Source organism: Drosophila suzukii, chromosome 3 (genome assembly GCF_043229965.1).
Source record: "Drosophila suzukii chromosome 3, CBGP_Dsuzu_IsoJpt1.0, whole genome shotgun sequence".
NCBI classification, from domain to species: Eukaryota; Metazoa; Arthropoda; class Insecta; order Diptera; family Drosophilidae; genus Drosophila; species Drosophila suzukii.
Window position 1 is genome coordinate 26,022,480 of NC_092082.1, and position 18,739 is coordinate 26,041,218.

Sequence of the window (18,739 nt, forward strand, 5' to 3'; positions counted from 1 at the left end):
TGAGTCAGCAGATCGTCGTCGGCCAGGAACGTGACGAGCAGCACAAGTGCAGGCAGCCAGCGATGGGATGATCACCTCCAGCTCAGAGCAGTACAGTGCGGGGCATAATACTACGCCCCAACTGGTGGCTCTGCATAAATCATAAAATAAAAGACACTAAAAGAGAAAATAAATCAAGTGATAGCGCCTGCAAACCGGGCGGGCATTAGAGAAATCTCTGCCCGGCTTCCAGCCACCGGCAGCCGTCTCTTTGGCCAGCCAAATATTAATTGTGAGTGCACCGGGCGCATCAATTCAGAGCTGCAGCATCCACACAAATCGGAATGGGGACGGGAAAGAGGGCAAGGACCCAGATGAGGATGGCTTGGCAGAAGGCGAAGCTGAATCTGAATCTGAAGCTGGGGCAACGACGCATGCGTGGACACCGCAGCGGCCTGAAATATGACGCCCAGTTTTCGAATGGATGGACTCCGTGGAGTTCTCGGAAGAGACACAGGCCTGAACCCGGATAGCTGAGACCTGGGCGCATGCGAGCTGGATTAGAATTCGCCACAATTACTCAGCCATTCTGGCCGGAATGACGCACGAACAATGCTCTGGAAAAGCAATTTCGGGCTGCAGATGGGCTGCGAGCCTTGCCAATTAACAATGGCTGAAAGCTAATCGAACCGCAGTACAGTTGCCCCGTTGCCAGTCGATTTCCATCCGCAGATGCAGCACATGCTAATGACGACACATCTCTCTCCTCCTCGGCCCAAACGCAGTTTCTCTGGCCCATAAACTGACTGCCAACTACCGACTTCTGTCCGTTTGTGGATGCCTCCCATTGAGTGCAGCAGGAACGGGGATGGGATGCAGTTGGAAGTGGAGAAAACCGGCAGGCAGGCTGGCGAGCAGCGGCAAAAAAGTGGCAAATGTAATTTAATAAATTAATTACATCAATTAGCTGCTGCATTTTTATTGAAATTGCTGTAAATATTGGGCTAGACAACTCGGGCAGCCAATGGCGGCCATTTCGCGGGGATTTATGGGGCAATTCTCATCGCCGTTCGCCGTGGAGCGCCTAACTTATGGCGAATTTATGCGACGTGGTCCGGGGGAGTGTCCTCGTCCTCCCTGCATGGGGCCAAATGAAAACGCTTTGTATTGATTAGCTAGCGGCGAGCCGCGCAAATGCCCCAGTGCCTCGCGGCCACGCGATCTAAAACAATTTTCCAGGGGTCGATCGGTGGGCAGGCTATTTTGTCAAATGCCCCAATCCCCACACTCCCGAGTGCCCCACGCCGGCGCAGATGGCTTAATTTACGGTGTCGGGCGCGGACGTGACTAGACTGCTACTACGGCGATCTGCATAATCAGCTGGGCACTGACCACTGACCACTGGAAAATGACCGAATCAAATGGCGGGCGCAAACGGACCAACATTAGAACATTGGCTGCATATTGATGGGCGACTATTGCACTGGCCGGCAGGTGCATCAGGTGATTGATTCGGGCTTCGGCTACTGCTTTGTTTTTGGGGTCAATGTCAAATATGTTTTGGGGGCACACCGTCCGAATCCTAAGCAGATCGCATAAATGCCGAGCCCGCCGCCCAGCGCCACACAGTCATCGCGATGGCACTCAGCTCGACGGTTGCCTGTCTCCTCGCAGGTATCTTTCTGCTCAGTGTGGTGGGGGCGGATGTGGACGTGGCCAGGCAGCGTCTGCGCCTCCAGGAGCAAAGGGCGGCCTCTTATCCGGCTGCCGGGTTCAAGCCAGCCAGAGGGTTTGGCTTACCGGCGGCCCAGCCGAAACCCGCTCGCCTGGTGGCCAACAGCGAGGCCCAGGAGGATCTCGACGACGCCGCCGAGGAGGTGGATGTGGCACAGCCCAGGCGGGCTGCCGTGCCACGCCCAGTTCCGGCCGCCCCAGTGCCTTCGGTACCAGTGACTCCCACTATCGCCTACTATCCGGCTGGAGCCGTGGGATTTGTCCGGCCAACTGTCTTTTCCAGATTCATCGCTCCTCCGCAGCAGGCGGCCGCCCTTGTAGCCCCGCCCCCGTACTACCCCGCCTACTTTGGCTAGACCCGCACCTGCATCTCAAGTGCAACTTAGTTACTCTGCTTTAGATTCCTAACCTTTGGCTCTTCCTTTTGGCTTTGATTATTATCCAAATCTTATTAAAAAAACTAAAATATCGCTTAAAAATTGTACACAAATTACGAAAGTCGACGAGCCTCTACACTACGATTACAACTCTACAAGTCGAAATGTTAAATAATCCCATGGAACCTGTACTATCGCTTCTGATATCTTTAAACTGTAAGCATGCATCGACCATCATATACCCGGTAGTTAGTTAACTTATTAACTAATGGTCCGACTTAATCCTTTTTTGGCATTTAGACAGATATTGACAATTAAAATAAAGTTCAATTTACACTAAAAAAATCTTCTACAATTTGGGCGCCACAAACTATTGCGATTTGTGGACTTTAGAGTTTGTTATGTAAATGAAAATTATTTGAAGTTTACGGCTCAAAAGAATCCGTTCACCTGTAATCGCAGTTCATATATAGTAAATAAAGGCATTTTTCCAGCATTGACCTTCTTTGTAATAGAAAGAACGCTACAATCGACAACCTCGACTATTAGGTGTCCGTAACTCAGCTAAAGAGAGTGTGGGGGAGATGGAGATATGCATGCATCGAATCGGCTGTTTCCAAGATTGCACACTTAATTTGCTTATAACTTTTTAATACATTTTCCGATTTTAACGATTTTTGGAATGTACATGATATTAGTATGTACAAAATATTTGTTGTTAAAAACAAGGGCGCTAGACAAGTTTAAATTTATCAGCGTCCATACGGACAGTGATAGACGGACATGATCCAAATACATATATGTAGGGTCGGAAATGCATCCATTTTACTAATTGATTCACTAAATTTCGACACGAACGAGATGGGTTCACCGCCATACGCATTGTTTAAATAAATATTGAAAAAAAGAATAACCTTGAAAAATAAAATACAAATTGGAAGGCCTGTCTTGGCGTGATTCTTATTTATATACTGGCACTGACATCACTGTAAGGCCACCTAAAATCAATTTATAGGAATTTTCCGATTTCAAAAATGTTTCATATTTTGGCTGAAATTAACAAAAAAAAATTGCAAAACCAACAAATCATTGAAAACGTAAGCGCCACAAAAATACGCGTGACCAATTTTTTAAATAAAGTTTATTCGATTTCCTATAGGGAAAATTAAGCATTTATGGCATAATTAGAACTTATAGGGTCGGAAACGCTTCTTTCTACTTAGCAAATAATTCTTACAGTGCGTTATAACTATCTCGGCACAATTTTGGATCTTAGAACAAATAGACAATTAAGTATTTTAACAGTTATTGTATGTGAGTTTCCTTTTGGAGTTAAACCTAATTTATTTGATGCGATTACTTTGCAATAATGGAAATGGTTACTGGGTCCGTTTTTAATTGCGGCCTGCTCATTCGCATCTTGCGATCGTAGGCCATGTGATTAGGCATGCTCCATCAAGACGCCAAATCTTGCGACGACAACGACTCCCGGCTCGAGAGCTTCTTCCCAAACGGTAGGCAGAGTCCGCCTTTCGGGACCTAACGAGCAGTCAGGAGATTTGGGAGGGCAGTTGGGGGAAGCGCAGCGCTCTGACAATGAGTGAGCAAAGATAATCTATTATGACCGTAACAAGAAATAAATCCCAACTCGGTAATCCATCATTTTACGACTTGGCAATCAAAACAAGGAGTTTAACTAAGAGACGGACGGCGGCTGGCCAATCAACGACAACACACATAGTTGGCCAGTCGGCTAACGAACAGGCCGATGGTCGTGTAGCGCTGGCCAGAACCAGGAAACTCAGATTAGGCCTGCCGAGAACATGACTTTCGGACAGCCGCGTGCGCATCGAGGCCAACCTGACGGAGGACTCGGCCGGGCTGGCGGCTCTGGGCCTTTTGGGGCCCGACTAAATAGTTGCCAATAATCCGTGTCCAAACTGATCGGGTTGCCGTTTATGGTAATGGGCGAAATTAGATGCCGAAATGCGCGAGGCTGCGAGGCTTCATTACCGATGCACAAACTTGGCAGTGCGTCTGCGTCCCGGCTGATTGGCCACGGTCCGACCAGCGTTCTGCACTATTATTGCTTCATCAAGTGTCCAGCAGCCAGAATGTCCACGGGGCAACCGCCGCAGAAGCCCAAGCAGTGACTGACCAGTCGGCAGCGGCGGAGACCCGACCCCGAGGGCACTGCGAACTGCTCAAACATTTTCGAAATCGCATTTAGAGGTGAAGGTGCAACAGTTGCTGGCGTATCTGGTGTCTGCGGCCCACGGGGTGCAGTTAAAGGGCTTAACGGGGCGGCAGGTCAGGCTAATTAAAGGGAATATGGGTTAGGTTCGTGAAAGCGCTTGTAAAAGCGGCGCGCGTCGAAACCCGATAACAAAAAAATGCATGATTTCCAGATTTTCTCAATTTAGGACTTTCTAGCGATAATTTCTTCCGAGTTCTCATGCACTTTATAGGGTTGAAAGCGCTTCCTTTCGCCTTCGTTCTTATTATATTTACCCGTTATAAGTTATTCTACAACATGAAAAATCATACTCTTTTTCAGCACCACTTTTTATAAAATCGGTTCTAAATTTGTTGAAATTGGTGTTAAATTTCATATATATTCCCGAAACCAAACTGTGAGTTTTGGGTGGTTGGTGGATATTAAAGTGGGCGTGGCACTCGGCTAACACAATCATGGTCTTGGTAGGCTCTATTAGAACCTAAGTGCAACAGTTTTATTCTTTAGCTTAAAAAGGGCGGACGCGAAAACTTTTATTGCTCATAACTTTATAGTAAATGGCGAAGTAATCGTAAATACTAAATTTCTTAATAACGCGTACAATCATTATGGTTAATAACGCGTTTATTCATTATGGATCCTAGTCAAAGAACTCCGAAAACACCTTTTGAAACGCGCGCCCCGCATTTTAAAGTGGCAGCACCACCCGTCTGCAACTGTTCAACACTGCTCCAAGTGCAGCCTGTCGAATGCTGCCTGCTGGAAACCAGCCACGCCGAACCTTCTTCTTCTTTGGCCCAAAAACAACTTGTTGAGCATCGCCCCCTGTTTGTTGGTCCACGCACACGCACTTATTGGCCTTAACACGTCACCAGGCTAAGGGAATCCCTAACAACACCTGCAGAAGATCGAGATGCGCCAGCTGAAGGGAAAGGTCAAGGAGACGCGGAAGCAGAAGAAGGAGCGCAAGCTGGACAACCTGGAGAGCCAGGCCAAAATCCGGACCGTGGTTCTGCCGGCGATGGGCGTTCTGGCGGTCTTTCTGGTACTTTTCGTCTACCTGAAAACCCGGCCGACGGTCTTGGCCTGATCGAAGGGAGTCCGACTTCCAGTGGAAAGTGCAATTGATTCGTTAACACACATAGCTTTAGAAGTACCATAAACCGCAATTCGTCCATATAAGCTGTTTTATTTCAGTTACAGTCAAACTTCCCTAACACAAACCGAGCGCGACCAAAAAAGGTGCGGTGGGGAAAATGTATTCCTAGTTTGTAACTATCTTTCCAGTGCCCTCAATATATTAAGGCAACTGTTTTGATATAAGCATTAGTCGGAGAAGTGCAGTTTCGGACGCATGACTGTATTTGACCCGCACATGCTGGCAGTGCTGGAAAGCGTCCAAGGCTTTGGCGGCGAAATCAAAAAGACAAAACTTTAGGGAAAGGTAAACGTGTAAATAAATGTATTAGAGAAGACAGTGGCAACCACGAACAGGTTTTATTTTTGGCCTCTTAGCGTGTCGCTTTCCCTTGCTCTGCTACTGAGTCTGTTCGTTTTCACCGTACGCCGCAGTCGCAGTCGGTGAACGAGCAATAGCAACTGTGAGATACCAAAGTGCAGATACAGTTCAGTGTTCGAAGGCAGTTAGCTGCAGGAGCCTTATCAGAGCAGCCCCGATTAGATAATCACAGCTGAGAGAATCACAGCGGGCCAGTCAGCTGCTGTCAAACTCTCGCTCTCCACCCCGCTCCCACTCGCAGCGCGCTCTCTCGCGCCGTTTTGACGTTTCTTTTGCACGCTCTCACTTTTGCTAAGACTCTCACACTGGCGGTTGCGGGCGACAAGGGCTCCTTCAGTTACTCGACCATGCTCAAGTTTTTGGTAAGTTTGTCGGCAGATCCATCTTGTGCTCCTCCGCACCTGTGAAGTACTATCAGTCCCCAAAGAATCTTGACTGTTCCATATGGTTTATGGGATCTTTTGTTGGTCTGCTTTTTGTAGCGATGACGCGCCGCTGCACTGTGGGCCAAAAGTGATTTTTTCGGAGGAAAATTAAAACATTTTTTATCCTACTGTAAAAATGTTTGTGCCCAATTATAGTTTGGAATTTATGTGCGTAAATCTTTTGAGCGTCACAACCAAGAAGATTAGGATTTCTAACCTACAAGGTACCTACAAATTTATACTTAATGAGGAGTGACAGACAAAAAAACAAAAGACCATTACCAAAAAAAATATTAAGCCTCAAAAAGTTTCCACTGTTATTAGTTATCATATATGTTACCGATTAAATTCCCAAAAAAGTCACTTATGAAGAAAACAATTATTTGATATTATAAACCACAATCCTACGATCTAGTGCAAATATACAAATATTAAGACTAACATTAATATTTAAATAGTCGGTTCAGTCCAAAAAGGACTGAGTTTTTGGATTTTCATTAAGCTGTCTTCGGTGTTTTTGCCCAGTGTGCTGCTGTTGGCCAGATGAACTCGCCAAACAAACTGCTTGATATATGTGACATGAAATTCAAGGTTATATAAGGCCCCACACACTCTAGTACAAACCAAACCCACAATCAGGTACTCCTTGAAAATTATGTCGACCCAACCTCACACAGCTGGAGTCCTCAGATCCAGACTCTTCGAAAAGCAAAACGAACCTCCCAAAATTAATTGTTTACACTGGGATTATTTGAAGCCAAAATGAAACTGTTGGGACTTGGGGCGCGGGTTTTGAGACTCAAAACTAGCGGACAGAGCCGCTCTGCGAATACCTGTTCCCCCCCGGAAATACAAGAACCTCTGCCGTGCTGCCCAAAGAAACGCTTTTGGACCTTCAAAAGAGTGCTGGGCTTCTCCACGGTCAGCGAAGTCCACATCCACATCTCGAACCTTTATATTGAAAGATCCTACTCCAGCAAGCATTCTAACATCAGTCTTCTCCTTTCTTTCAGTTGACATTTGGCGCCGGGGTTTACACGGGCATCTACGTCTCGCAGAACTATGAGGTAAGCATATTAGTCCAGTCCAGTTAATGGTTCTAATCCTTCCGCTTCTTTTAGGTCCCCCGCGTAGATGATCCCCAAAAGTTGATCCAGCGTCTCAACGAAAAAGTGAAGGAACTAGTGGACCAAAGCAAGAACAAGTAAAAGGCTTGGTAGTTTTGTATATGGGAAACGTAGCCGTCACTAAATTCAAATAAATCTCTGAGCGAGCCTTTGTAACTAAAATTGTATAAAAGTTTATCGTTGTCTGAAACTCAGTCAATTGAATTTTTGGCTTAACTGATTGAGGTTTCTAAAAGTCAGTTTTTATGGCTGTGTTAACTTGGAATTTAAAACGCAGCCATAGATAAGTTTTCCGGGTTATGATGGATCATCCACTTTTTTCAAATTTGTGAGTTTTCATTTTAAAAGATTATGGCCTTTGCAAGTTTAAGTAAAAATAATTACTCCATATACAAATTAGCCATTGAAAAGAAGTCTAAAACTCAGCCAAACTGTGAAAAGAAATACAACAAAATCGTGGTGGCCATTACAAATAGAATATTTAATATGTTTAAGTTCGTTCATTGCTATTTTTGCTAACTATGCGTATTTGTCAGAAAAACTGAGTTTAATGGGGGCCCTAATAAAAACTGCCTCTATTGTATTTCAACTAAAACCAATTCGCATAAACACCTTTCACAGGTCGCCCGGCGAGAAACTAGTGGATGACATCAAAAAGGAGGCCAAGAAGATACTAGACGACTGACTGGCGCATAAGTCCCCATTTTGAGTTTAAACAAATTTATCTATGATCAAATAAAGCAATGTTACATGTAAAACTAGACGAAAGACACTCCTCCGCCGTAGTACTCCAGTCGCGTCTGTGGTTGGACGAAAGCAAGCCAGTCGGAGGCGTGAGTGGGCAGCAGCCCCATGCTGTGGCACTTATAGAGGGCCAGGGCCACGTTGGCCAGGTTGCCCAGGAAGTACACGATGCGCTGCCCAGTCCCCTGGGCGCCCTCGGCCATCTTCGAAGTCACCTGTGTTGTGAATATGGCCTTGATGGGTCGGATCAGCATCATGCCGACCATCATGATGGGGAAAATGGAGATAGAGTTGCCCGACATGTACATGATGAACAGGTTCATGGGAATCTGTGGGAACCCAAAAGTTTATTTTTCGGTCTTCCAGCTGGGGTAGTACTTACGTTCTTCAGGGGTCCCAGGGCGAGGTCCCAGGATTTCTTGATTACCAGGCGCTGGTCGCGCACCACCTCGCTCTGGTTCACCAGGGCAGAAGGATTGTAGCCCAATGGCGAGGGAATATCGGCGTTTTTGCTGCAGGGGGAAAGCGTATGGGGTGACAAGGTGTATCAAATTGCTGGGCAGCAACTACTACCTCACGTTGAAGTCCAGCGCCCATTTGAACTTCTTCGAATTTTGCTTGGCCGACATGCTGCGATTCTTTTATTTAATTTCTAGCTAATTTACAGAATTAAGTGACAATTTTTTCCGACAATTGGTTGCGTAGTGTTGTTTAACGTGCACTTTCCACCTTTAAACAGTGCTGGCCAATTTCGATAGGCAACCGTGGTGACTGGCAATCTAGTAGCGATAGACGGAGTCGACACTGCGCGGACTTTTTGAAACGCATTGCAAACATTTTCAGCTAAGCGGTTTTTTCATCAATATTTAGTTTTATTTCAAATTACCTTTAAAGTAGTACCTTCCTTTTTTTAATGGTCTTAGGTATATGCGTGAGTTTTTATGGGTTTTGCATTGCCAAGCGACAAGAAAAAAATGGGTTAAAAATTAAAATGGTTTTTGTTGTATTTTTAAAGAGCAATTACAATTACAGTTTTTTTCTCATTAATATTACTTTTATATTTATAAAATTAAAAAGAAATATATATTGATGAGGGGAGGGAGAGGACAAAAATAACTTAAAAAAGACATTTTTATACCATATACTATAGTTTTCCTTTCTCTTGTGATTGGTTGGGGTCTCTTTTACTCGTTTTGCTTTTAAACATCCAATAATTATGTATACGAATTTAAATTAAATTATAGCGTTTTTTATATGCTGCTTGAAAGGTTATGTTTTGCAATTCAATGAACAATTTCAGTTTCTTGTTTGGAAATACGGACAGAAGGAGCCCATTAAGTTATGCGAAGATCTGCTGCTCTTGTTGTTGGTTTTTTTGCCGCTGCTGTTTTGTGATAATTCCTTCTGATGTCGACTTCCAGCGTTTACCGTCTGTTTGATGTTCTCCAGCCGATCTTCCTGTGATTTTGGGTGCTGCTCCGGCTTGCTTGAAATCAGAGTTAGTTGTATTCATATTGTTGCTTTAGTTGTAGTGTGTTTAATTAGCGATTAGCGTTCTTCAATTGGTTGGACAGCCAGTCGAGACCCTCGTAGAGCCCATCGCCGCTGGTTGCACACGTCGCCTGGATGTACCAGTTGCGGTTTCTGAGTGAGTGCAAGCCAAGTTTGTCGGTAATTTCGGCCGCGTTCATAGCATTTGGCAGATCCTAAAACGAATTGAGGCAAGAGTGCGGCACGTTAGAAGTATTACAAATTGCGGGTTCGGTTCACAATTGAACCCAAGTGCGGATGCTGATTATGGCAGTGCTAGTGCTGGAACCTACCTGTTTGTTTGCGAAGATAAGTAAGACTGCATCCCTCAGCTCGTCCTCCGCCAGCATGCGCATCAACTCCTCTCTCGCCTCCCCGATACGCTCTCGGTCATTGCTGTCCACAACGAAGATAAGACCCTGCAAAAGGCAAGAAAACATTATTCAAATTGCCGTGCCTTGAGGAAAACGGATGTAGGATATCTGATAGAGCATCAGTCCCGTCTTGAAACAAAATAAACTTTGAATAATCACAGAGTATTCATTACAAGTTGTTAACATCATCTAGAATCGCATGGGATATCGGGATCAGTTGGAGTCACACTTACTTGTGTATTCTGGAAGTAGTGCCTCCACAGGGGACGAATTTTGTCTTGGCCGCCCACATCCCACACTGTAAAGCTAATATTCTTGTATTCTACAGTCTCCACATTGAAACCTGGGGAAAATTGGGAAACGTTTTAATATAAAAAGGAGGCGTTGGGCGCGCTTAGGCACTCACCAATAGTAGGTATCGTTGTAACAATTTCGCCTAATTTGAGTTTGTACAGAATTGTGGTTTTACCAGCGGCATCCAAACCGACCATCAGTATCCTCATTTCCTTTTTGCCGAAGAGGCCTTTGAAGAGGTTCGCGAATACGTTTCCCATGGCTTACGTTTGTCTTTCGATTGCACAATAGGAGTCGTAGGAAGTTGAATCTCTGGCTGGCGTACGCGCTGCTTGCTGGCTGGAATTATGACAAGTTCAAATCCGAGTTGCAATACCGATCAGAATATGCAAACTGCGGACTTGTGAGCTTGGACTAAGAGAATCTGCAAAGAGGACAACGGAATCGAGAGTTATAGTCGAGCGTTATTCGCAGCACAACCGTTCTGAAGAGGCTAGAAAGGGTAATGGCCCGAACGACGGGAGAAGCAAAGCTAGTGAGGTTTGAACGGCTTTTGGGTTACGTGTTGATATCAGCCCCAACTGAGTCATAATAAAAACCGGAAGAGACTAAGCGAACCGCTAACGAAATTTCGTTTCTTTTATTGTAATAAAGCTGTTTCTGTTTCTGAATGTGTTTAAGTGTGGCAGTCTCGCGAAAGTTGTTTATATAATTAATTGCTCAATGATTAATAAAGCGAATGGGAGGATGTGTCGAACACAATTCGCTGGCTCTAAGTATGGGGCCAGCTAGCGGCTGCCGCTGATAAGATATCGATTTTCAGTACGGAACGATGACGGCTCCGGGGCGCTCGGTGCCGCTCTCCCAACTCCCACCAACCACCCTTCCCACCCGCGTTCTCAAGAAACGTGCGGCCCAAAAGGTGCGTAAGTGATGGGACCAGCGGCCAGGTAGATTGCATTTTTCAGTGAGTTTACTGGGCGGAGGGGAAGTCCCCGACTCTGCGGTGAGTCATTGCTGACGTCTTGTGAGGTCCGCAATCGAGCAGGATGGAATGTGCAGTGCATTTTGTGTTAAAATCGGAGAGCCTAGGAGTACGCCCTCAACGTCACCCACTCAAAAAACAAAGTGTTGCCAACGAAACATACGGGAATCTCGGGAGGTTTGAAATCACTGGCAAACGCGCAGTTATCTACATGCTTTCAACTTGTTTGGGGACTTCAAATATCCAGAGATTCGTTCCCACACTGCGCAGATAAAGATGCTCTACGCTCTGGAAGACGCTGACGATAGTTGGGCTGGAAGCAGCCGAAACCGAAAACTACACGTAGCAGCTTTTAATTTCGAGCTGCGGGGAGCGGGGCAAACCCACCAACACACCGACACCCCGCACTTACACACGCCCGCAGGCGCCAGGGTTGCCAGCTGCCCCGAGAGGCCCTGCCACCGTCTCTAATTCCAGCTCAGAACTGAGCTCCAAGCCGACGACATCACACTCGCACAACGACCATTGCCCCAAACTCCTGGTCCAGGCAAGTCGCGATTGTGCCCACTTTTGATTTGATTTCGAGTCGGGATCGGAAAACTTTGAACTTTATACGTGGTTGCCTACGTCTGTGTGAGTGACGTACGCTTTTTTTCTACGTTGGTGAAATGCGTCGGCCGCCGTCCCTTGTTTTCTCGAAAAGCACAGAGTTTTGACCCAAAGTTCACGGGAAACTATCAGCTACAATGAGATTTGTACAGAAACACATTACACGTTTATTTACCGACTAATCAGGCCTTTTCGTGGATTTTTCTTTGATTGAATTTTCTCTGCGCCAAACACACCACACACCGAATTGTGAAGAGAAAGATAATGGGGAAAATGGTATCGATAGCAGACTCGTCCGATAGTCGATGAACACAAGGCACTGTTTTTGGTGGGCCCAAGTCGACAATTGTTCGGCTATTATATAATTTGACTATGCATTTTTAACCAATGTAGCATTAGATACTATAACGCCCTGGCCCCCGTTGTGTGACACGCAAATGCAACAAACAAAACGCCGTCGATAAGTTCGGTCGACTTCCAATACTAGTCTTCCACTTTCCCCACAGCCGCGAACGTTGCATGAGTGTGCGTGTGCAGTCTATTGCCCACACCTATACGAAGACACCGACATCTTCCACATTGCTGCGGAAGTTCTTAAATCAAACAATAGGTCTAATTATATAGCATACAACCCCTGATTTCGACTGAAAACACATACGCACCAACTACTTGAATCAAATGCACACGGATTAGAGCGGAAATTTTAAAAACTTCTGCTTGGAAATGTCTAAAATCACAGAGCAATATAAAACTTGACCGAGAATACACTTGCCGTTGAAAAAACTGCAAACTCACCAACATAAACGTTGCCGATAGAGATGGGCCAGCGCAGGGCTTGTCGGACCATGTGCAAGAGCGGGACGGCAATAGCGTACAGCGCCGTGGTGAAATCTCAATCTAGTGCCACGTCTCTTCTTCACCACGACGATAACAGTTGCCATCGATTTAGATAAATCGAAAGTATTACCACACTTTAAGATCGAAAGCGTTTTTAACCGTGGATTTGAACCGGCTTAAAAGTATGTTTTTGTTTTTTTTAAATTGTATCGAAAATATACAGCAATGATCATAAAAATACGTACGGGTGCTCTACATCCTCTTTTAAATAGAAAATTGGTTTTCCCTATAATTCGATCCAGGTATTTGGATTTTTTTCAAGTATCTTATATATCGGTAGTTAATATTTACCATCCATACTAGAATCAGTCTGACAGCTTTAAAGTTGCTGTTACAATTATTTTGGGCTCGAGATCAATATGTTTTTAAAAATACTGCTGCTAATAAGTTTAGTCTGTTAAGGAGAAATAATCTCATTAACCCCGTACAAAAATAAAATGAAAGGAAATTTACAAGACCAAACTGAAGTTACCTGCCATTTTATGGATTAAAAAAATAAAAAAAGATCATTTTTCATTATTCGTAAATATTTATCATTCGAAGATTTTTCTGTAACACCTCCGTATATTTCCGTATGAACGCCGAGATCTCGGAAACTATAAAGTCAAGCAGCGCTAGTTTTTTTGGCCGCCATTTCATCGCCCACAAATCGTCGAAGTCTGTAACGTTAGAACAAAAAAAGAAAATTTGAATTTCTTTATACTGTCAATACTAAGTTTTTTAAGATTAGAAAAGACTGGGGTAAACATAGTTAAGGGGCTAGGATAGTTTGTGCTCATAGCGACTGAACAGCTTATTTAAGATGCGCTTACAATACAATTTTGAGCATAAGAAGCTATCAGTTGAAAAAGTAACAATATATGGTATATGGTATAGCTGGGATAATAAGGATCAGGAAATGAGTTGCCATAATAAATAGTAAAAAGAATGTTTACCATATCCGTATCTACTCTGGGAAACCGCTATTTTATACAATTTTAGAAAATTAAATAAAACAATTTGTTAATTGTACGACTATATCGTGTAGCTGCCATACACCGAGTGGAGAATTCACTGGGTTCCCTGTGGCAGCTTTGACCACATCTTGCAGGACGCCTCTGCAATGGCCATTCCAAGATTAATAAAGACAGATGGAAAAAACAAACTTAACTGCAATTATTTTTTATTGTTTTTTAGGCTTTATAGTTAAGTTGCTTTGCGGATGTAAGCCGGCTTCCGAAGTAACAAACGCAAGGCCTAATGTAGACGATCAAAGGAATTTCAAACTTTAAAAAGCATTAGTAGATTAAGAACATTTTAGGCTTTGCTCTCCCACAGCTGTTAAAACATTCTTCCTAAATTAATAAACTTGCTGATGTCTTTAAGTTCTCTAGATTAAAAGTACTTATATAAATTACAATTCATATCTAACATAATTTTACTTACAGCTAAGTCTGCTTTTATTTCCTATATTGTTTTTGCTAAAATGCAAAGATTGTATTTCAAACTATTCTAAGACATACAATTAATAATGTGCTTAAATTGCTTGTCTTAAAGTTTCTACGAATTCTAGATTAAGGGAAAGTTCACACTTAACGAATTATCATTGATTTGGCCGGGATCAGACTATTATTAAGCAATCAAGAGTGTTTGTGGAAGTTGAATCCTTCATATGGGCAAGGTCAATAGCATATAGTGAACCGATTGAATGTTTAAACTAAGATCCAAAAGCCGCCTCCCACGATTAAATAATGGCATAATTTAGGTATTCGCATAGTTTATTTCATCGCTCTCTGCTTCTTTTTTTGACGCATCATTATGTTTGGCTAGATCAGCTTTGTAATCTACAATGGTTCCCGGTTATGATCTTAACAAAATAATGATTTTAAAACCACTGGCAAACACGGCCCTGAGTCATTGGTCATGCATAATTGCTGCCTACAGTGTGGAAATGCTAAGGCTAAACGGAACTGAAGGTGGGAGTAACCTAGCGACGTCAGGTTCTTTCAATATTATCGGCTTATGGACTACGCCTTATATATATATAATCTAGGTTTAGATACTATTAACATATTTTTACGTCGGGATGTTGAGCGTCTTGAACTGTTCTTCGTGCATCTCAGTCATCATGAAGGTGCCATCCTGTAGCAATAAAACAACGCGACGGGTACCACCTGAAAACAATTTAATAGTTAGAGATTCCGTATTTAAACAGCAATCATCACAACTTACCCGGGGAAGGCAGATCTGCCTGCACCACCTCGGCCGGTATCTGTGCCTCCGTGCCATCGCTGTCAGAGGTCGTGATATGGATCTGGGCCGTTGCCGGTGTTCCGATGCCTGCTGCAGAAGCCTCTGCTTGTTGAAGCACCTGGTGTTGTGCTAGTTCCTCCTCTGTCATGGACACAAGAATCTGCTCGCCGTCCGCCGTCGCTGCTGCGACACCATGCGACTCAACCTGTTCTCCGGCCTGAACGGCTTCGGCAACTGCGTGGTCAAGGGAGAGAACATCTTGGTCTTCTCCCTCTGCTGCAGCCACGTACGCAAATTGCTGCTCGCCATCCGGGCCCTGGGTGACAAGTATGGTTTGGCCCTCTGCATTTTTTCCAGCCACCTGGTAGACAGTCCCGTCCTCGCCACGCACCAGCAAGGCCGAGCCGTCCTCGTTTGTAAGAACTTGTTGATCGCTACCCAGGAGGGCCTGTGCCGCGGCCTCCAACTGCTCGCGTTGCTGCTCTTGCTGCTGTTCCTGTTCCATTTGCAGCTGAGTCTCCTCCTGACCGATAAGCTTGCCGGTGATTGGACACAGCTGAGCCTGGTGCTGATTAACCTCTTCCTCCAGCTCCATCTGCAGCGGCGTTGGCTGAAGCGCTGGCTTGGGAGTTATCCGCTGTCGTCCAGGAGTCACTTTCTGCATTTGGGTGGATTGCTGCTGCTGGGCCAGAACCTGACGCTGGCGAGCCTGGGCAGAACGCTGGGCTAGCAGCTCTTCACGGGTCACCACCTTACGTGTAACTTTCAAGTCGCCCGACTTGGAAAGCTGTAAAATCTTTTGCTCAGGCGTCACTGCCTTGGCGCCCTGTTGGCGTTGTTGCGGCGTTCCAACACCGGCGCGTGCTAGGACTCGGCCACCCGGGTGAGCTCGGCCCGGCGCCTGCTGCATGCTCTGGCGCACCTGTGTGTGTGTGGTACCCAGTACAGGACGACGTTGAACTGCTGCTGTTGTGGGGCCCTGGCCTGGGGTGCGCAGAACCTGTTGTCTCTGACCAACAGTGATGGGCGAGCTGGTACCGGAGTGAGCAGGCCGGGCCACTGGAAGGCGCTTGGCTACGCCTGTGGTTACAGGCGCGGCGTTGATTTTCTGGGGCGCCATGGCTGCTGGTGAAACGGGGGCCGGTACCTCAGAATGCTCAACCCGAAAGACACCTCTCGTGCTGCTACCCACCTCGGAGCGCGTTAGGTACCGCACGGGACATTCCGGCTTCTCCTTTTTCTGGAACGGAGTACGAGGATCGTTAGTAAATTTCTGATGCACAGAAACGTTATTGCCACTATTTACCAGGTGTATGGTGTTGGGCATCTCAGGTTTGCGGAACATGCCCGAACTCGTGCTGTCCTCCGTGTAGATAATCTCACCCATTTTTTGCTCCGTTGCGGACACGGCGGCGGAGTTGCCATTGACTTTAGTCTGCTGCTTTTCCGTGGGCTGAACCCGTGGCTTGTTCAGCTGCACGGAGCTTCCTCCGTTTTTTAGACGCTTCACAGTGTGTGATGGCAGATCCTCTTCAAGATCCTCTAGTTCCATCGAGTCGTTTAGGCCGCTGCCCTCGAGGCTGGAGTCCGTGTGGTTGAGCTTGCGCTTGACCGGACCCGTAGACGGGGGCCACTCTTGTTCCGTTGCGGATTCATCCTCGTTGGCAGAGGAAGGCGATGAGGAACCATCACCGCCACCAGTTTCATTGACCCACTGCTTGAACGAGTCCATGGCCTTGGTTTTGGAAGTGCGTGAGGGTCGAGATGATGGCGAAACTTGGGATGGCGTCGAGATCGGGCTGAGGGGAGCGACGGTTTCGCCCTTCGCGGATGACCCTTGCGGCTGAGTGCGTTTTAAGGCGTCCAAACCCTTTTCCCGAGTAAGCTTCTGTCGGGCAAGTTGCTTCTCGAACATCTGCAGGAAGTACGGCACCCGCTCAAGATTGGCCATCACTTCCCAGGTGTTTTCATGGTGCGAGCGATCCACCCACTTTACCAAATACTCGTGGGTCTTGCGGCGCGGGTTGAAACGCTTGGCCACTATCTTCTCCACTGGCTCTTCGGTGCGCTGTTCTGTCTTGGAATCGATCCGAATGGCAATGCGGTTGTTGGGCTTGACTGTTCCGGCAGAAGGCGCTGAGGGAAGCGTGGGGGTTCCCGGCTTGGACTTGGGCCTTTCGTTTTCGGTGTCCTTAAGCTGATTGGCCAGTGTGGGCAGCTTGCCGGCCGGGGATTCTGGCAATACAAATGCAAAATATAATATCTAATCAACAAATTATCCTAGAGTATTTAAATACTTCTGGTGGGGGAAACGCTCGTGTTGTTGTTGCTGTTAGACGTGTTGTTATTGGTTGGATTAACCACCGTCTTGGTAATGCGCACCGGCATGTCCTGGAGCTGTCCGTGTGCAATCTTGCCGAAGGACTGTATGGTCTTTCCGGCAACGATCCATGGCTCCCGAACACTTTCCTCCAGTTTTACCCAGTGCTGGTAAAGAGCCCAGGAGTTGGCAGAGTTGGCGTCCTTGCGCGTGTGCAGCTGTGTGGCTTTCCACAGCGTGAAGGCCCAAATGGTGGGCTTGGTGTCAAGCGTCTCCTTAAGATTGGCGTTCTCCTTCTCGCAGGCATCCTCTTTGTGGGCCTGGAACTCTTCCACAAAGTTGTAGGCCCTCAGACAGCGTCCGCACACAAGAACGTCCATGTTTGCCAGTTCCTCTTGGGCAGCTGCAGGGCAAAATACAAAATTGGCAATTAGCACAGTTCGCGTAATTTGGTTTGGTCCACTCACCTCTGATAATGTTTGCGTGTTTGCCGATTTCCGTGGGTGCAATCTCCTGTGCCAACATTATTCACGACCCCAGCGCCCAAGCCTCTGTGGAATGCATTTAGAGTGTAACTTTTAAATATTGTAGAACGGAGCGTCAATTATTGTTATTGCTTGGCTTTTAAAATCGGCTAACAGGCAGAGAAAAAAGTACAGTGCCGTGGTGTGTTTGCACTTGAACCGGGTGGCAACGCACGCAGTCGCTGTCTACGGTGTGTGCCCGGTGTGGTGAGTTTGAGCATATGTACATCTGCAATGCGATGGTAATATGCAGCGGCGCTTTGGGACAAACAAAAAGACTCTGAAAACTGCATTAAAAAAACAAGAGCGCCGGTTCATTGCCGTATAAAACTACACTACACAAAGTGATACATGTTATAAGACGAATTGTTTTATAAGCACTTCTGCAAGTTTTTAAATGTTTCAGTCCAAAACTTGTATGCAGAACACAAATAACGGGATAAACTAACTCTAGGGCTGGACCGGATCCTTTTACTTTAAATAATCATATTAACTATGCCCTTTTATTAAATCAGTACAAATTCAGGTTGCCCGCTAAAATTTCGCAGCCACCAAATAAGTAGGCTTTGCGGATCATCCTGTCCCACTACGAGATATTGTTACATTTTTGCCACTACACTTTTGCACACACCTTCATAAACTTTTCGTTTGCAAAATCAAACTGAACACAGTTTTTGAACCTTAATTTTAATTTAACTGATTCCTACTTTTCGACACGAGCAGCTGCGGCTGCTGCTGACAAAATTGTACGCGCGAACTCTGAATGCCAAACGCAAAATTGGTTCGGTTGCACGAAAAGCGGCCAGTGATGATTTGGTACCGGCTAGGCGAAC

At 45.8% G+C, this 18,739-nt stretch overlaps 6 protein-coding genes across 9 annotated transcripts; 3 read left to right on the plus strand and 3 right to left on the minus strand.

Moving 5' to 3' along the window:
• The first annotated feature begins 1,601 nt into the window (after nt 1-1,601).
• On the plus strand, nt 1,602-2,546 carry LOC108007663 (uncharacterized). The gene has a single exon (XM_017071385.4). It carries the CDS (start codon nt 1,617-1,619, stop codon nt 2,067-2,069), a length of 453 nt encoding a protein of 150 aa, XP_016926874.3. The 5' UTR covers nt 1,602-1,616; the 3' UTR covers nt 2,070-2,546.
• Nucleotides 2,547-5,103: 2,557 nt separating this feature from the next.
• Nucleotides 5,104-7,559, plus strand: LOC108007710 (single-pass membrane and coiled-coil domain-containing protein 4 homolog). The gene is made up of 3 exons (XM_065864572.2): nt 5,104-6,207; nt 7,284-7,337; nt 7,392-7,559. Exon 1 carries the CDS (start codon nt 5,240-5,242, stop codon nt 5,414-5,416), a length of 177 nt encoding a protein of 58 aa, XP_065720644.1. The 5' UTR covers nt 5,104-5,239; the 3' UTR covers nt 5,417-6,207; nt 7,284-7,337; nt 7,392-7,559.
• Nucleotides 5,942-8,155, plus strand: LOC108007708 (uncharacterized). 2 transcript variants are annotated; one of them, XM_017071455.4, is made up of 4 exons: nt 5,942-6,207; nt 7,284-7,337; nt 7,392-7,474; nt 8,019-8,155. In XM_017071455.4, the coding sequence occupies exons 1-4, from the start codon at nt 6,193-6,195 to the stop codon at nt 8,080-8,082; spliced, it is 216 nt and encodes a 71-aa protein (XP_016926944.1). In that variant the 5' UTR covers nt 5,942-6,192; the 3' UTR covers nt 8,083-8,155. The 2 variants fall into 2 exon arrangements, with proteins under 2 accessions (XP_016926944.1, XP_070851413.1); XM_070995312.1 differs by lacking the exons at nt 5,942-6,207; nt 8,019-8,155 and adding an exon at nt 7,018-7,191 and having other exon boundaries at nt 7,392-7,559.
• EMC4 (ER membrane protein complex subunit 4) lies at nt 7,852-8,878 on the minus strand. The gene is made up of 3 exons (XM_017071451.4): nt 8,715-8,878; nt 8,524-8,653; nt 7,852-8,470 (listed from the first exon to the last, which is right to left on the minus strand). Exons 1-3 carry the CDS (start codon nt 8,768-8,770, stop codon nt 8,156-8,158), a joined length of 501 nt encoding a protein of 166 aa, XP_016926940.1. The 5' UTR covers nt 8,771-8,878; the 3' UTR covers nt 7,852-8,155.
• A 242-nt stretch (nt 8,879-9,120) lies between these two features.
• On the minus strand, nt 9,121-12,735 carry Arf1 (ADP-ribosylation factor 1). Of its 2 annotated transcripts, none has more exons than XM_017071450.4 (5): nt 12,596-12,735; nt 10,452-10,763; nt 10,279-10,388; nt 9,965-10,090; nt 9,121-9,847 (listed from the first exon to the last, which is right to left on the minus strand). In XM_017071450.4, the coding sequence occupies exons 2-5, from the start codon at nt 10,597-10,599 to the stop codon at nt 9,683-9,685; spliced, it is 549 nt and encodes a 182-aa protein (XP_016926939.1). In that variant the 5' UTR covers nt 10,600-10,763; nt 12,596-12,735; the 3' UTR covers nt 9,121-9,682. The 2 variants fall into 2 exon arrangements, with proteins under 2 accessions (XP_016926939.1, XP_016926938.1); XM_017071449.4 differs by lacking the exon at nt 12,596-12,735 and adding an exon at nt 12,109-12,237.
• A 1,834-nt stretch (nt 12,736-14,569) lies between these two features.
• Nucleotides 14,570-18,692, minus strand: Chro (chromodomain-containing protein chromator). Of its 2 annotated transcripts, none has more exons than XM_017071438.4 (6): nt 18,538-18,692; nt 17,850-17,933; nt 17,360-17,785; nt 16,369-17,297; nt 15,042-16,302; nt 14,570-14,983 (listed from the first exon to the last, which is right to left on the minus strand). In XM_017071438.4, exons 2-6 carry the CDS (start codon nt 17,905-17,907, stop codon nt 14,886-14,888), a joined length of 2,772 nt encoding a protein of 923 aa, XP_016926927.2. In that variant the 5' UTR covers nt 17,908-17,933; nt 18,538-18,692; the 3' UTR covers nt 14,570-14,885. The 2 variants fall into 2 exon arrangements, with proteins under 2 accessions (XP_016926927.2, XP_016926928.2); XM_017071439.4 differs by having other exon boundaries at nt 18,614-18,634.
• Nucleotides 18,693-18,739: the final 47 nt, after the last annotated feature.

Coding starts and splice junctions, on each gene's coding strand:
- EMC4 (XM_017071451.4), bottom strand. CDS start 8,770: ATGTCGGCCAAGCAAAATTCGAAGAAGTTCAAATGGGCGCTGGACTTC. Junction 8,654..8,714: donor GCGCTGGACTTCAACGTGAG/GTAGTAGTTGCT, acceptor TTCCCCCTGCAG/CAAAAACGCCGATATTCCCT. Junction 8,471..8,523: donor CCCTGGGACCCCTGAAGAAC/GTAAGTACTACC, acceptor GGGTTCCCACAG/ATTCCCATGAACCTGTTCAT.
- LOC108007708 (XM_070995312.1), top strand. CDS start 7,033: ATGAAACTGTTGGGACTTGGGGCGCGGGTTTTGAGACTCAAAACTAGC. Junction 7,192..7,283: donor GAGTGCTGGGCTTCTCCACG/GTCAGCGAAGTC, acceptor CCTTTCTTTCAG/TTGACATTTGGCGCCGGGGT. Junction 7,338..7,391: donor ACGTCTCGCAGAACTATGAG/GTAAGCATATTA, acceptor CGCTTCTTTTAG/GTCCCCCGCGTAGATGATCC.
- LOC108007710 (XM_065864572.2), top strand. CDS start 5,240: ATGCGCCAGCTGAAGGGAAAGGTCAAGGAGACGCGGAAGCAGAAGAAG.
- LOC108007663 (XM_017071385.4), top strand. CDS start 1,617: ATGGCACTCAGCTCGACGGTTGCCTGTCTCCTCGCAGGTATCTTTCTG.
- Arf1 (XM_017071450.4), bottom strand. CDS start 10,599: ATGGGAAACGTATTCGCGAACCTCTTCAAAGGCCTCTTCGGCAAAAAG. Junction 10,091..10,278: donor ACTACTTCCAGAATACACAA/GTAAGTGTGACT, acceptor TGCCTTTTGCAG/GGTCTTATCTTCGTTGTGGA. Junction 9,848..9,964: donor TTATCTTCGCAAACAAACAG/GTAGGTTCCAGC, acceptor AATTCGTTTTAG/GATCTGCCAAATGCTATGAA.
- Chro (XM_017071438.4), bottom strand. CDS start 17,907: ATGTTGGCACAGGAGATTGCACCCACGGAAATCGGCAAACACGCAAAC. Junction 17,298..17,359: donor GAGCGTTTCCCCCACCAGAA/GTATTTAAATAC, acceptor TTGTATTGCCAG/AATCCCCGGCCGGCAAGCTG. Junction 16,303..16,368: donor TGCCCAACACCATACACCTG/GTAAATAGTGGC, acceptor ACTCCGTTCCAG/AAAAAGGAGAAGCCGGAATG.